Source organism: Atractosteus spatula, chromosome 3 (assembly GCF_055471065.1).
Source record: "Atractosteus spatula isolate fAtrSpa1 chromosome 3, fAtrSpa1.hap1, whole genome shotgun sequence".
NCBI classification, from domain to species: domain Eukaryota; kingdom Metazoa; phylum Chordata; class Actinopteri; order Semionotiformes; family Lepisosteidae; genus Atractosteus; species Atractosteus spatula.
This window is the reverse complement of record NC_142708.1, coordinates 77024997-77039002: the sequence shown is the minus strand read 5'-3', so window position 1 is coordinate 77039002 and position 14006 is coordinate 77024997. Positions and strand designations below refer to the sequence as shown.

Sequence of the window (14006 nt, the reverse complement as noted above, 5' to 3'; positions counted from 1 at the left end):
TGAGTATCAGCTTCTTCCCACTAGCAAACATTGTATGGTTTCCAAATGTAGATCAGGTAATTACAAATATTCATTTGTTTCCTTATCTATTAAAGCAATTTATACACATAAATGGCAAGGATAAATGCAATTGTTTCAGTATAAACAGAGGTTTATATTTGATATAAACAAATATAAGTTTGATATATGTAACTACATATTGTAACGTGTCATGACTATGTTGTAACGAGTTCTGCATGTGTAATAGATGTGATGTGTGATGTTTTGTGATGTATTTAGATGAACAGAAGCACAGTGTGTCCATAAAGATTTTACCCTTGGGGAAAATAAAAGTTCATCTTATCTTAAATGCAAGTGAGAAAATGCACATGAAAATGGGTGAGAGTAGAGTCTTTTCGGGATGTTAACTGTATGAGAGATAAAGAGCTGATCAACACCTTGGGGGAAGCACGAACCTCCACCTGTTCTTCCCACTCTTCTGTCCTAGCAGAGCGGACCTGAGACAGGGTCCAGCAGGCTCGGCTCACAGCGGGTTGTCCATGTTGCAGTCCAGGTCACGACTGTCCCTGGGCAGCGGCTCTGACACCAGGCTGAGACAGGTGGCGTTGTGGCGGGAGGCCCGGAGGGACAGCAGGCTGCTCTGACGGTGCCGGGCCGGGTGCAGGAGGTGGCGCAGGTGCAGCCGGAACTTGTGGTGCAGCGAGGCGTAGATGAAGGGATTGTAGCAGGCAGAGCTCATGGCCACCAGGTGGCAGGAGACCTGCACTATGTTGACGTACCGCTTGCCAATGATGCGGAAGTCCGTGTCCAGGTCACGGATGAGGTTTAACACCTGCAGGGGCAGCCAGCACAGGGCGAAGGCGAGCACTGATGTCACCAGCAGGGTGAAGGTCTTGCGTTTCTTTTTGTTCCACTTGGCCTGGTTGGGCTGGGCAGCGCCGGGCACGCAGCGGTGTCGGAGGTGGGCAGTGATGGCACAGTAGGAGATGGTGACGGACAACAGGGGGATCATGTAGGACATGAGAAGCATGAGGCAGGAGTAGAGCAGTCGCAGGGTCTCAGCACCCATCCAGAACTCCTCGCACACCACCAGGTTGTGGCCAGCGGGCCGCAGGTCCAGGTAGCTGGTGTGCAGAGTCGGAGGGGTGGCCAGAGCCAGGGACAGCAGCCACACTCCCAGTGCCACCAGGCCACAGTAGCGCAGGGGGATGCGCCGGCGAATTGGGTAGGCCACCACCACGTAGCGGTCTACGGCGATGGCCGTCAGTGACAGCACTGACACGTAGACAGTAGAGGCCTGCACCAGTGGCACTAGGTGGCACAAGAAGTGGCCGAAGAGCCAGCCTCGTGGGTCAAAGGCATAGGAGGCCGTCAGGGGCACGCAGCTCAGACACATCAGCAGATCACTGGCTGCTAGGTTGCCAATGAAGAAGTTGGTGGCATTGTGGAGCTTCTTGTCAGCCAGGATGCAGGCCAGCAGGAAGGCATTGCCCACGCAGGCCACTGCCACCAGGAGGCAGTATAGCGGCACAAAGAGGGGCTTGAAGCGCAGGAGCAGCTGCAGTCCAGCAAACACGTCCAGGGGGTCTGTTCGGTTCAGGGGGCCTCCTCCCAGGGTGCTGTTCCCACTTCCCAGCCCCTCCGTCAGGAGTGGGTCCATATCTGTCCTGCACAGCACACAGGGAGACAGGCAACCTTGGTATTTGCTTCTGTCGCTCGCAAGCCACCCTCCATAAAGAGAGCAATTCCCCCATTTCTAACAAAGATCATGTTTCTTTAATGTCAACACAGATCCAATGGCATATGAAGGATAATATTATTTTATTACTATAAGATTTTGTGTTCCGCAGTGGTGTTGCTTGTGTTTTGTATGGCAAGTTTCTGGTATTTTTGTTTGGCCTTAAGTCATGGTGGCCTAGTATCTCTAAGGGGATCAAACTATGACAGCTAGACTGATGGGGCAGATTTTTTGCAGAGGTATAGGAGAGCATCAGACTCAGGGTGTTTTTTCGTGAAATATATGAAGTATAGTATATATTCCTGTTGTAAATTAAGCCATGGTATCACAAGGCCCATGTAGGAGCTTGAGGTTTTGAGCAGTGTTTATATTGACGTGCCCTGCTTTTCCTGGGATCATGCTTTAAGGGGCCCTCTAGCTGCACAGTAACTAAGGATTGTCCGGTGTAGAAGAAAAAAAAACTGTCAAGCAACATCTGCCACCATTATCCAGTAATTTGCAGTGGGCACAGCGTTTAAGCTTCATTCATCCTGGGGCTCCATCTGCCTGTGCCACACTGTGCAGCAAACCCAGACATCCTACTGTACACACCACTCATGGGTCTGCAGGAGAAGGAAACACACTGATTCGCATCGGGGCAGTTTCCGAGGGCTTTCACCTGTGCTCAGGTTAACAGGCTGGACTGGCCTAGACAGCTGTGTCTGTGCCAAGCCTGCACAGGGGCTGCTCTGCATTGCCTTGCGAGCACTTTCCTTGTCTTCAATAAAACACCTTGTCAATAAAACAACATCAAAGAGTCAATGCTGTGAGGCAGAAGCAGCTCAGTGTGAAAGCGACTAGACAGAAAATAGAGCATCTCTGCCTGCTGGCTTTGCAAGGTGTAGCTCACTCTGGATAAGGCTTTCATGCCTCCATTACAAAACAAGCCTGAAGCTCCACCTGAAGCACATTAGTCTAGTACTCGTTGAGACAGGACAGGCTTTTCCCTAAAGCTGGGAGCTGTTAATGCCCAATCAAGCCATGAGCCCTGGTTCTACTGATGCTGTTGTTTCAGGAGACATCACAGTGGCACATGGTGAAATGGTACAGGGTGAAGGTGCAGGAGTTAGAGACAGTGGAGAGGAGGAATTGAGAGAAAGACAGATACAGAGAGAAACACAGCATACTGTATAGTAAGAAGACAATAACAGAGACAGTAAAAGTCAGACTATGACATAAAGATGAAACCGGTTTCTGGCAGTTAGCTCTAGGGTACAAAGAGACCTTGTCTGCTGTAAGCACTGCACTATATTGCCATCCAGGGTTCAATAAATCACTGGCCCCTTAGTCTAAAAAAGGTTAATATAACTTAGATGATTGCAGCCAGGGAGAAAAATGTCTGCCACGGGACTTCTCTGCTCGTCTCCTGGGCAGTTGGCTTTGTAACCAACCGAGCTGCGCTGCCACGCGTAGCCCAGGACAACATCTCAGCACCTTCCTGCAGTCCGAGCTGCTGAGCGACTGCAATTCAACACCTTGTCCAGATCTCAGCCTGGGGGGAACGGAAACCCAACCCATGGATGAGAAAGGAAACCAGTTGCTTTGTGTTTGTCATTTCAGCCATGCCCCAGAGCCCCAGATCCCCAGCCATGCCCCAGAGCCCCAAATGTGCCCCAGAGCCCCAGCTGTGCCCCAGATGTGCCCCAGAGCCACAGTTGTGCCCCAGCTGTGCACCAGAGCCCCAGCTGTGCCCCAGAGCCCCAGATGTGCCCCAGAGACCCAGTCGTGCCCCAGATGCGCCCCAGAGCCGCAGTCATGCCCCAGAGCAATAGCTGTGCCCCAGAGCCCCAGCTGTGCCCCAGATGTGCCCCAGAGCCCCAGGCAGGGAGTCCCGTTGCCTGGTGTGCAGTAAACAGCATTAGCTCAACACTGGAAGTGCAAGCTGCATGGACAGTACCTCCTAGCAGGACAGCTGTGTGTGTGTATCATTACCCTCATTGCACCTTTCCTTCCTTATCATTTGCAAACATAAATATTTATCACATTCAGCATGTGTCATGTTGCACTTCTTTTCACGCCTATGCACCATGAAAGGGCCTTCACACTTTTCGTGGATTGTGAACACAGCATTTCAGTTTACGCGCCTCATTGCCCGTCCTTCAGATGAGACGTAAAACCGAGGTCCTGACTCTCTGTGGTCATTAAAAATTCCAGGGCATTTCTCAAAAAGAGTAGGGGTGTAACCCCAGCATCCTGGGCAAATTTCCCATTGGCCCTTATCAGTCTTGGCCTCCTAATTATCCCCATCTATGAATTGGCTTCATTACTCTGCTCTCCTCCCCACTAATAGCTGGTGTGTGGTGAGCATTCTGGCGCACTATGGCTGCCATCGCATCATCCAGGTGGGGCTGCACATTGGTGGGGGTGGAGGGGATCCCCATTACCTGTAAAGCACTTTGAGTGGAGTGCCCAGAAAAGTGTTATATAAGTGTAAGCAATTATTATTATTATTATTATTATTATTATTATTATTACTATCTGTGTCTCACATATTTGATTGCACATCTAAAACATTGTGATGGAGACCCCTCGCTGGTTTCTGGTCTGTTGTAAAAAGGCGACAGTAACTCAGTATCTGAGACACTAATCCCCGACACTCGACTGTGATCACCTACGCTGCCCATCGCAGGCAGACAGCAGGCAGTGAGATCAGCAGCAGGCAACGGCAACACAGTCTCAGTGTGGATTCTCAGGCATTTGGGACCTGTAGTCTCTTCAGTGAGCTGGGAAATTTGGTTTGCAAATTTGGGTAAACAATAAGAATTTCCTTGCATCTCCAGTCTGTCCTTTTTCCATCACGGATAAGTACCCTGGATGCAGTGTGCGCCCCTGGGCCAGGAGGTGACACACAGCTGCCACTTCCTGTCTTGATCTGCTCACATTCCAGCGCTGAGTGACAGCTAGCCTCCCAGCCCAGCATGTGAAGGTCACTGACCCCCGCACACACTCTGCTTGAGAGATGGACATACTGTACTGTGATACTCAGCTTGTGCACATACAGTATAGCATTTAAGTGTTTTCTCTCACTTACACCTGTGCACAGTGTATTTGCAGTTTGATTTTGCTGTGCTGAGTCCATGTATCAGTTTACTGTGCCATAATATCTTACAATGTCCCTTGCACCTTGCCTACCTCTGTGTGCTTTCACTTGCCTTTCCCAGGACTTCCCACCCAGCCTTTACCCTGGGAGGACAGGGCAGCTTCAAGAACACAGCTGATTGGCCCTGATGAAAATCACAAGGGATGAAGGTTTTTTAGCTGCTTTATCCTAAGCTGCTTTCTTATCTGCATTACGAGTTCTTGTACAACTGAATCTTAAAAATCGAATCTTACTTACTCACTTTTTTGCTTGAGCTAATGGTTCGGCTATTGTTTTGAAGGGCTCTGCTACACAGGCTGATATGGGGGCCTCTTCTTCAGTTTGCAGAGCTAAACCTCCTGTAGCATCATTATCCTCTGGCCATTTCCACAGTGGAAAAGCCCAGCAGTCTCGATGGAAAAGTGCAGGCATGAGCTGTTCATACGAGGCACTTGTGATTTAAATCAAATCCAAGTGAAGCAATCTTGTATCACAGCTGCACTCATCTCAGTGCGAGTCGGTGTTCTGACTCTGCACTCACTGGCTGCTGCCTCATTAATGCAGACTCAATCAGTTCTAATATAAAGCAATCAGCCAGACAGCTTTCTTCACAGCTGAAGGAAAAGAAACTGTCTTTGTCAGAAAATCTTTTTAGAGCGCAAATAATTTCTTAGTGTGTTTTGGGGAGAAAATAGTGGAGAATGTGATTCATTTCAATATCTAAATTAACCATGCAATAAACAATAGTTTCCCTCTTATCGCAGTAAGCCACTGAACTGGTGAGTCTTGTCATCCAGCTGAGACACTTTTTGACTCGATTGTTTTTTTAATTGTGTCTGATCTGCCAGCAGTGAAAAGCTGGGTGTTAACCACTGCACAGCAGGTTCTGGTCATGACCATGGGGCAGCGATGCAGCAAGCTCATCTCTTACGACTTTTTTAAATACATTTTCCAGTAATTATTTTCCTGTTTTGTTCTTTGTCAGCTGCTTGTGTTTTAGACATGCTGTTTGTCTTCTTTAAGTCTATTTGCCAGTAAAATGACTGTCCAGCAGAAGAGGAGATGATGAAGGAGCTCTTAGCTCTCCTGCAAATGAAAATGATGAATTTTTTACATCACTGATAACCTGCTGCTTGAGCTTCTGCTCATTTCTTGACAGTGCCACTGCCTTTACCAGCAGTTAAAGTACCGTACATCATGAATTAGAAGTACGAAGATGCTTTACTTTTTTCCCCCAGAGCGAGTGACAATCTCTCCTGTCTGAATGTCAGCCTGAGCTGAAGCCTTTTTGACTCAATCTGAAGTGTCTCAAGTGATGCTTCTAAAGATACACCTGACCAGCCCTTGTGGCCAGAGACACAGATGAGCTGGTTCCACCCCAGCTCACAACAAGCACAGACAGTTTTCTAATGATCTCTCACCAAGAGCTCTTTAGTGTCTTGCTTTCTGAGAAGCAATTACTTGTGCAACAGATCTACCAGCACTTCTGAAGCCGTAGTGAAGTGGGACTCAGGAAAGGGACATCAGATACAGACACTTTGAAACATGTGGTCTATATACAATCTAATATTCACTTTGTAACCCCATAGACATTAAATAATACAGGACGATTTTTTGTCAAATCAAGATTTGGTGTATGTCAGTTGTCTATTTATCCATTTGTCTCAGTGTCACACCCAACATAACCATTACTGAAAAAGGTTTAAAATATGAAATTCACATATTTAAAATAAATAATTTCAAATGTTTTTAAAATAGTTTAAAATGTCTCTTCGCTTATAAATGTATATTATTAAGAAGATATTGCTTCTTTTTGCAGTAGTGAACTTAAATACATTTAAACATTTTTAATGTTTGATGTATTGGAAATATTTATTTTTTCCATCAATTTTAAAGCAAATCAATCTCCCTGTAGTTAAAATGTCCCCTGAGTCTGTGAGTAGCTGAGTGAAGTGGCATACCTGTGCTGCAGGCAGGGGTCCCAGGACGTTGTGAGGGGTGCAGTCTGCTGAGGCTCAATGGCGGTGCTGTGCTGGGCTGTGCTGGGCTCTTTGCAGCTGTGATGCTCAGCGATGCTCAGGGCTGGTCTGTCGGCTCTGGAGTGTGTGCCTCTGTGCTCCAAGGGCTGTGTTGCACTCAGCATCAGGACCGGCAAGGGAGTGAGGCAGTCTGGAACAGCCTGTCTCTTTCCAGCACCCCCTTCCAACACCTCCTCCTTCACCCCCTCCCAAACACTCTCCACATCCGTTCTTAACCCTTTCCATCCTGCCTGCTCTCCGGCAGCCCCCACTGGCTCCGAGGACCTCTCACTGCATGCACACTGCATGTGCTCATGTGTGTGCTTGAGCAGTAACTGCGCACTCACCCTCTCCCAGGTTTTCATTATTATTTCAAACAGCAAAGCTCGAGGAGAGCTCAGCCTATCCATATCCTTCGTTCCACCCTCAGCCCTGGATTATCTTAGCAGCCCTGGTCCTAGATGAGCCCCCTCTTATTTGTCATTTCTAATGAGATCTTAATTAGAGAGGATTACAGGACTGTGGATTTAAATGTGTTCTAATTTAGATATCTTTTTAATGATATGAAATCATTTTTGCCTTAAGAAACATAGTGGGTGTTGAGCCACAAAGGCATTAAGAAAGCACAACTCTGTCCCATCTGTCCCCATCTCTTTAAAATTGCCATTGTCCTGTAATTGTCTGGACACCCCTTTGTTCATTACCAATTAACTGGGGAAAAAAACAGGTTAGAATTACACTATATCCTCCACTTCTGTATGAAAGTCAGGAAATTTGCAACAGTTTTATGTAGGATTACACTGACATGCCCCTAAAAATTTAGGCCCAGATTTATGACAATTTGTCCAGTTGTTTTTGTTTATAAAGCCACCCTTGGCTCACAGCTGTGAACCCGGCAGCCACAGGGAGGAATGAGGAAGTGTAGGCATGTTCCTCCCGGTCACCCTCAAGCCTCTCTCACATCACAGGCTATGCAGCCCATAGCAGAAGTTCAGCACTTATCAACGGCATCGCAGGCCTGATGGCTCCTGGGAATCACAGGGGTCGCTGCTCACACACGATCTGAGATAACCTTGGCTGGCTCATCCCAACCCGTCCTTTTGCAGTGCTCAGCCAATGGCGTGCCCTCACTTTGGGAACCCCAGTCACGTGACCCAGGCTCCAACCTGCTGCCCTGCCGCCGGTTGAACCACTCTTGAGCCCCATCGGTCACCCATTTCCAATCATACTTTTGAGATGTCTGTCTGTGCAGCTCTGTCAATTGGGAAGTCTGGGTATTCTGCCCGGTTAAATGGGTTTGTGCATAGGACATAAACCTCAGTAAAACTCCCTGCTTCTCCATTAGCAGCTCCCATTCTGTATCTGTCACTGATCTCTGAGGCCTAGGCAGTTGTTGCCTGTAGGGACCGTGTGGCCTCCAATACACTCGAATGGAAGTAGATTCCAGAGTGTGCATCCTTGCTGGTGGCTTGTGAATTCAGTATTAGAGATTACTGTCTAACAGAAGACTGGGTCCCCGAAGGAGATTTCACTAAGTGTCTGTCCTCACTCATCTCCACACACCAAAGGAGAGGGGGTCATTTTTTCTTTGGGTTCATTAATAATTACAAAAGCAGTTATTATGGCCATTAGTTTTATGCAATGAGAACCTGATTGTTCAGGGTTTTATAAAAGCATGTGTGCCCAGTGATCAGAGCCATGGTAATTCATTCTTTCCTATTCACTGTATGCAGCCTTTGTCACACAGGGCTGCACTTACTTTCTTTTGAAGAGGCAGTCGTTCCACACAATGAAAATAGCTCAGATATTAATTTTAGCAAGTCAGTGTCCAGCATTATTTTTCGTGACCTTTGTGTCATTTTATAGAATAATTTGTTTCAGGCAAGAGTTTGGAAGAGTAAATAGACATGTAATTCTGTCTTGAGCTATAGATGTAGCTGAGAACTGCAGCTCTCCAGCACATTGCTACTGAAAGAGGTCTGTAATGTCTGAGAGAGGACACATCTCAACCTGTTCATGGGCTCCTGCACACTGAGTGGGCTGGTCATTCCACTGATGTCTCCAAGTAGAATTTTTTTTATTTTACTTACATTTTGTAAAGTAACATTGTACATAATAAAGCACACATACACTGAATTGAAGGAACACACATTTACACCAGTGCCATTTGACCTTTAATTTTGCATTATTAGAAAGCTTCTGTCAGTACTCAGACAACATGTAGAAAACCATCCAACACCTTTTCTCACAAGATGTGATTTTACTCAAATATTTTACAGCATTTGAGCTTAATTTTTTCAATCAGAGAAAAATGTTGTTCTTTAAGCAGAAAGGTGTTTAACGTTTTGATCATTAAATACAAATTGCCTGAATATCGACTAAACACAAGATTAAATAAAGGTCAGGGTTTTATTGAAACCCATCTATTAAAAGTGTATACAGGTGTAGCATGAGCAGTAAAGTACTGCCGACGCCCCCCTCAGGACCCCCGCGCCTGAGGAAACGCAGCTTGTTGCTGCACAGTTGCATGATGGAGCAGAATGAAAAGCTGAAGGCCTGGCGGTGGGGAGGGTGATGCTGGCAGTGCTCACCCCTGTGCCTGCAGCAGACTACATCTCTGTTGCATCCGCACCTGTAAGATGACTTGATTGGTGGTCCCTGGACTGGGGGCGACTTCAAATAAAAAAAAATAGTGAAGGGATGGGGGGAACGGGGGGGGCGCACAGTGGGAACATACCGTTGCCTCAGAGCTCAGGGGTCCTGGGTGGAATCCTGACTCTGTCTGGGTGGAGTTTGCACGTTTCCCCCTTGTCCTCCTGGTGCTCCGGGTACGGAGGAAATGTGTGTGTGGGTGAATCCATGTGAGAGACTGCTTTGTCTGCTGCACGCGTGCCGCAGGCTGCACAGCTTGTGGGGGTGGAGGGGCAGAGTGGCTGCCTGCTCCCCCAGGTGACTGGCTAATTCGGCACATCTCATTCAAGCCTGCAGACTCTGTCTCCCGCACCTACTTAGCGGAAATGAAGCTGAATGAGAAGGGAAGGCAGCAGAGCTGAAGTGCACTGAATGCGCTGGGGACGGAGCTCAGTGCTTTGAGTGAACAGCAGCAGCACTGGCTCACTGCATGGTGTGCAAGTGACCCACCTGTCACCTGTCCCTCCTGTTGAGGAGACCCAGTACCTCCAATTGTACAGGTCTGCTTTGCATTTGATTATTTGTATAATTATTTGAATATTATTTGCTTTGTATTTGTATTTGATTTGTTGTTTGATTCTTTTTATGCTGCACTATGTATAAAACCTTGCAGTCTTCTCCAGTCCAGGTTTAAGCATAAGGCTTTTAGTAGCTCAGAATCATGCAGATAAGCTCACAGGACTGGAGTGTTATCGAATTTATTTCATTGTATTGTTTTGTGGCATCTGATTGCCACAGATGCCATTGTGATTTTTTGCCATTAATAACACAGTTCAGTTGGATGTTAGCTGCAGAAAATGAAGTCTGCTTTATTTGAAACATTATCTGCAGTCTCCATCTGAGGGGAAAAAGAAGCTCTTCTTGTTACAATAAGCTGCTCTGATAAGACTAGTAATGAATAAACATACCCCACATACTCTCCCCCCTGCGCACTAGAGAGGAGTTCCTACACACACCCCTCCTGTACTGGAGAGGAGTTTCTGCACACACATGCCCCCTGGTGGTGTTGAGTGGGCCTGTGTTATTCCCCTGTTCTTATTCAGTGGCTGCAGCACTGGTCGTCAGAGATTCAGGTAGTGACAGGCTGTGTTGGGTTGGTGTTTGGCACCTTTGTAGAAGAAGAAAATACTTGAAAGACCAAGTGAAGACAGTAGATAAAGATTTTGGAGGGTCTATGCCTTGTGGCACTGTGACTGTACAATCTATAAGACTCTAACTGCCCTGGTGAGATTTTTTTCAGTTATGCTGGAGCCATTCAACAATTAGTCTTTAAATTGAATTTGCAGTTGTACTGTGGGGACACTGGGGGGGCGCTCTTCAGAACATCAGCCAGGGTGGCAGGGCAGCAGTTAAAGACATTGTCAAGGAGTGCAGCAACAAAGCACACATCAGATAATAGGAAAAGGCATTTTGGTAACAAAAAAGGTTTCGCAGGCATGAGTTCCTAATTAAATATGAAGCCTTATACCAGGAGGAGGCCCAGGAAGGAGACACTCTTCCTGCTGTCCTCGGGGCTACAGCCGACCCTGTTTCTGGCTCAGGACCTCAGCTGGCTCTGAGTGAGCGAGTAAACGAAGACGTCCACGGAGTGTGGAAGAGGCAGAGCAGAGCTCTGGCTGCAGGTTGTGGGGGATCTGGGGCACAGCCTGGGGCAGAGGGGAGGGTGCAGCACCAGGAGAAGCAGGGGCAGAATTAGCTGGTGTCAAGCTGAGAGAGTCGAGGATAATCCGTCCTGGAGAGGAATCTAGCATCGGTGATATTTACTGGCCCCTTGGGTCTACTGCCGAATGGGTGTAGACTTTGAGAGAATAGAGTTTGAATTTTTAGACATATTGTTTACCATTTACAAATCAAGTACTGAATCAAGCTGTTTCTTGCAGTAGTGTGCAGAACATCAGAGAGGAATTTTCATTTAATTTCTGTCCCCTTTCTTCTTACAATTTCCCAGTAAGAAACTGTCAGACTGTTGTATTCATATCCCTGAGATGAGAAGACGTTTGAGTATGTGCTTGCAGTGAGCTCCCACCCAATAATTACACACTTGTGCCCAGCAGGGCAGTTCTGGCTTTTTCCAGATGCAGTGACATCGTGGGCACAATTACATCCAGCCTCTAGCTTTCAGCGTTAATGGGGTTTATTGATTGTAACTGAAATAACACAAAGTGATATTTTAAAATCAGAAGGCGATCATCGCATTGCAAAGCTTACACTGGAAAAAACGAAAATGGAAAGAAAGGAATGTTTTTGTGTGTTTATTCATTTATTTATTAATTTCTGCAAGTGCACTGCTTGCACACACAGTACTTCATGTACCTCCTAGACTGTGGGGCAAAGGAATTATTCTGTCTGGTCAGAGCGCCGGACAATCGACATATTTCTAGGTACTGTTGCAGAACAAGGTGGTCAAATGCAGTGTGTGTGTGTGGGGGGGGGGGGTTATTAAAATGAGAATTTAAGAATATAAGAAAATGAGAGGAGTTCATTTATTCCATCTAACTCATTTGATTGCATTAGCTGCTATCTGACATGAAGAATTGTATGAAGACCAGTGATCCTAAGACAGATTGCTTAATTTTAGCATTCTCTAAGCATTTCTTGGATTCATAGAGTACACACTGGCACTCACCCACAAGGGAGCAGTGCAACAACTTTGGTTAAATGGGTTGTTGCAGAAGGTGTGATCGATGCAGCAGAGTTTCTGAAATTTGTTTGTGCTACTGTCATTGCTGGAGGTGGCAGTGAATGAGCTTCTCAGGATATCTAAAATTACCACTCTGCGCTGACAGATCAGAGTTTTTGTCTCATAATATAACTGATGTGCTGCTGGAATGGTATTATAATGATGTTTATCACCAATTGTTTATTACACGTCTGCTCTCCCTGATCATGCAGTCACATATTACATCATCAATAATAAAAGAACCATACAACTGGTTTTAGCAAGATATGGGGCCAGATCTAGGTCTCTTCATTTTCAGTGTTTCTTCTTCTGTCCTGTCTGCCAATCTTCAGGGCACTGATCTCCCATTTATCATCAAATCAAATGGATCAGGTTATGAAAAGGGAGGTGTATTGTGTTCATTGGTGAGGAGACCTCTAAGTGTCTGATACACTGTAAAATATGGTCATTGTCTTCTGTGAGAAAAACATGAATTGCTGTACTTATTCTCTCAGCTTTTTCTCCATGCAGTGTCAGCTGAACGAGTCTGAACATATTGTTTGGCTAAAGGCAGTGAGTGACAGTTAAATAAATTATGTCCTGTTAAAAGTTGTTTAGACAGATACAATGGAAATTTTACACATTAGAAATTTATAAAAGGTGAAGATTTATTAAATAAGCTGGGGAGTGAACAGGTCAGTCGAGTCTGCCTGAAATGTACAGCAGGAGCTTTCTGAAACAGAAAACAAAGTTTATTTAAGAAAACTGTTCAATTAGTAGGTTTAAGCCAACATGAATCAGAAATTTAACTGGAGTGAAAGCCAGAAGACTCTGGGTTAACAGTGCACTGAAGAGATCACAGTGGAAGGGCTCTAAACAATGGACTACAATGAAGGTGTTAGCCCAGTAAAGCCGTGGTACAGCTGTATACGCTGAGAAAGGAGTCTCTCAGCAGGAGGCAGATGTTTCCACACAGCAGGGGTCGCAGCAGGAATGGGGCTCTGCGCTAATGTCTTGCCTTTGTTGGTTGGACATTTTGCAGGGTCTGTGATTGTTCCAAAGGAACACTAAACATACTTAATGCTGTCAGAGTCAATTTAACTTTTAAATCCTTTGTTGTCATGCCCTGGAAATTGGATGAAAATCACTCTCCTGCTTTCACTGAATTCCTTCTCCTCTTTCCTACTGTCAAAGTGACAGCGCTGTCCTCACAAATGTGATTTTGTGTAATTACTTTGTATTGTCCAGAAGCTTTTAAATGGGGCTCTGTTGCAATACCGGTAAAATTCTTCTTAATGATGCATAACAAGCACTATGAACATCCACTTTAATTTTCCGTGTTTTCTCTTTTTGGGGATTTGACGAAGCCAGTAGTATAAGACACTTCCAGTGCTGTGTCCAGCCTGCAGTGCAGACAGCTGGCACCTTGACAGGATGGGCCTGTCCAAGGAGAGTGTAGCTGGCCCTGGCTCTGCCCCCGACTGAGTGTGTGATTCCACACCTCCTCTGCAGCACTTACTACTGCCACACACTAGTTTAGCTCCTCTAGTTTTTACAGTGCGTCTTAAAACCGACTGATAAATTAATAGCTATATGAATAACTGATCTTTTGGAAATAAACAGTGATATGCTGGTAGTGATGCTTTAAGTAAATTAAAAGCAGAAGAAAGAAAAGCCCCCAATTCTTGCCTTCCATTGCATGAATAGTATAGTTATCTGACTTTGTCTCATGTCTGTAATGTCTGGTCCCAGAACGGCATATTCCTGCCACCTCTCCTGTGA

General features: G+C 46.0%; 1 protein-coding gene across 1 annotated transcript; it reads right to left on the bottom strand.

Moving 5' to 3' along the window:
• Positions 1-523: 523 nt before the first annotated feature.
• LOC148838836 (prolactin-releasing peptide receptor) lies at positions 524-1660 on the bottom strand. The gene has a single exon (XM_088911974.1). The coding sequence runs from the start codon at positions 1658-1660 to the stop codon at positions 524-526; it is 1137 nt and encodes a 378-aa protein (XP_088768100.1).
• Between the last annotated feature and the right edge of the window lie 12346 nt (positions 1661-14006).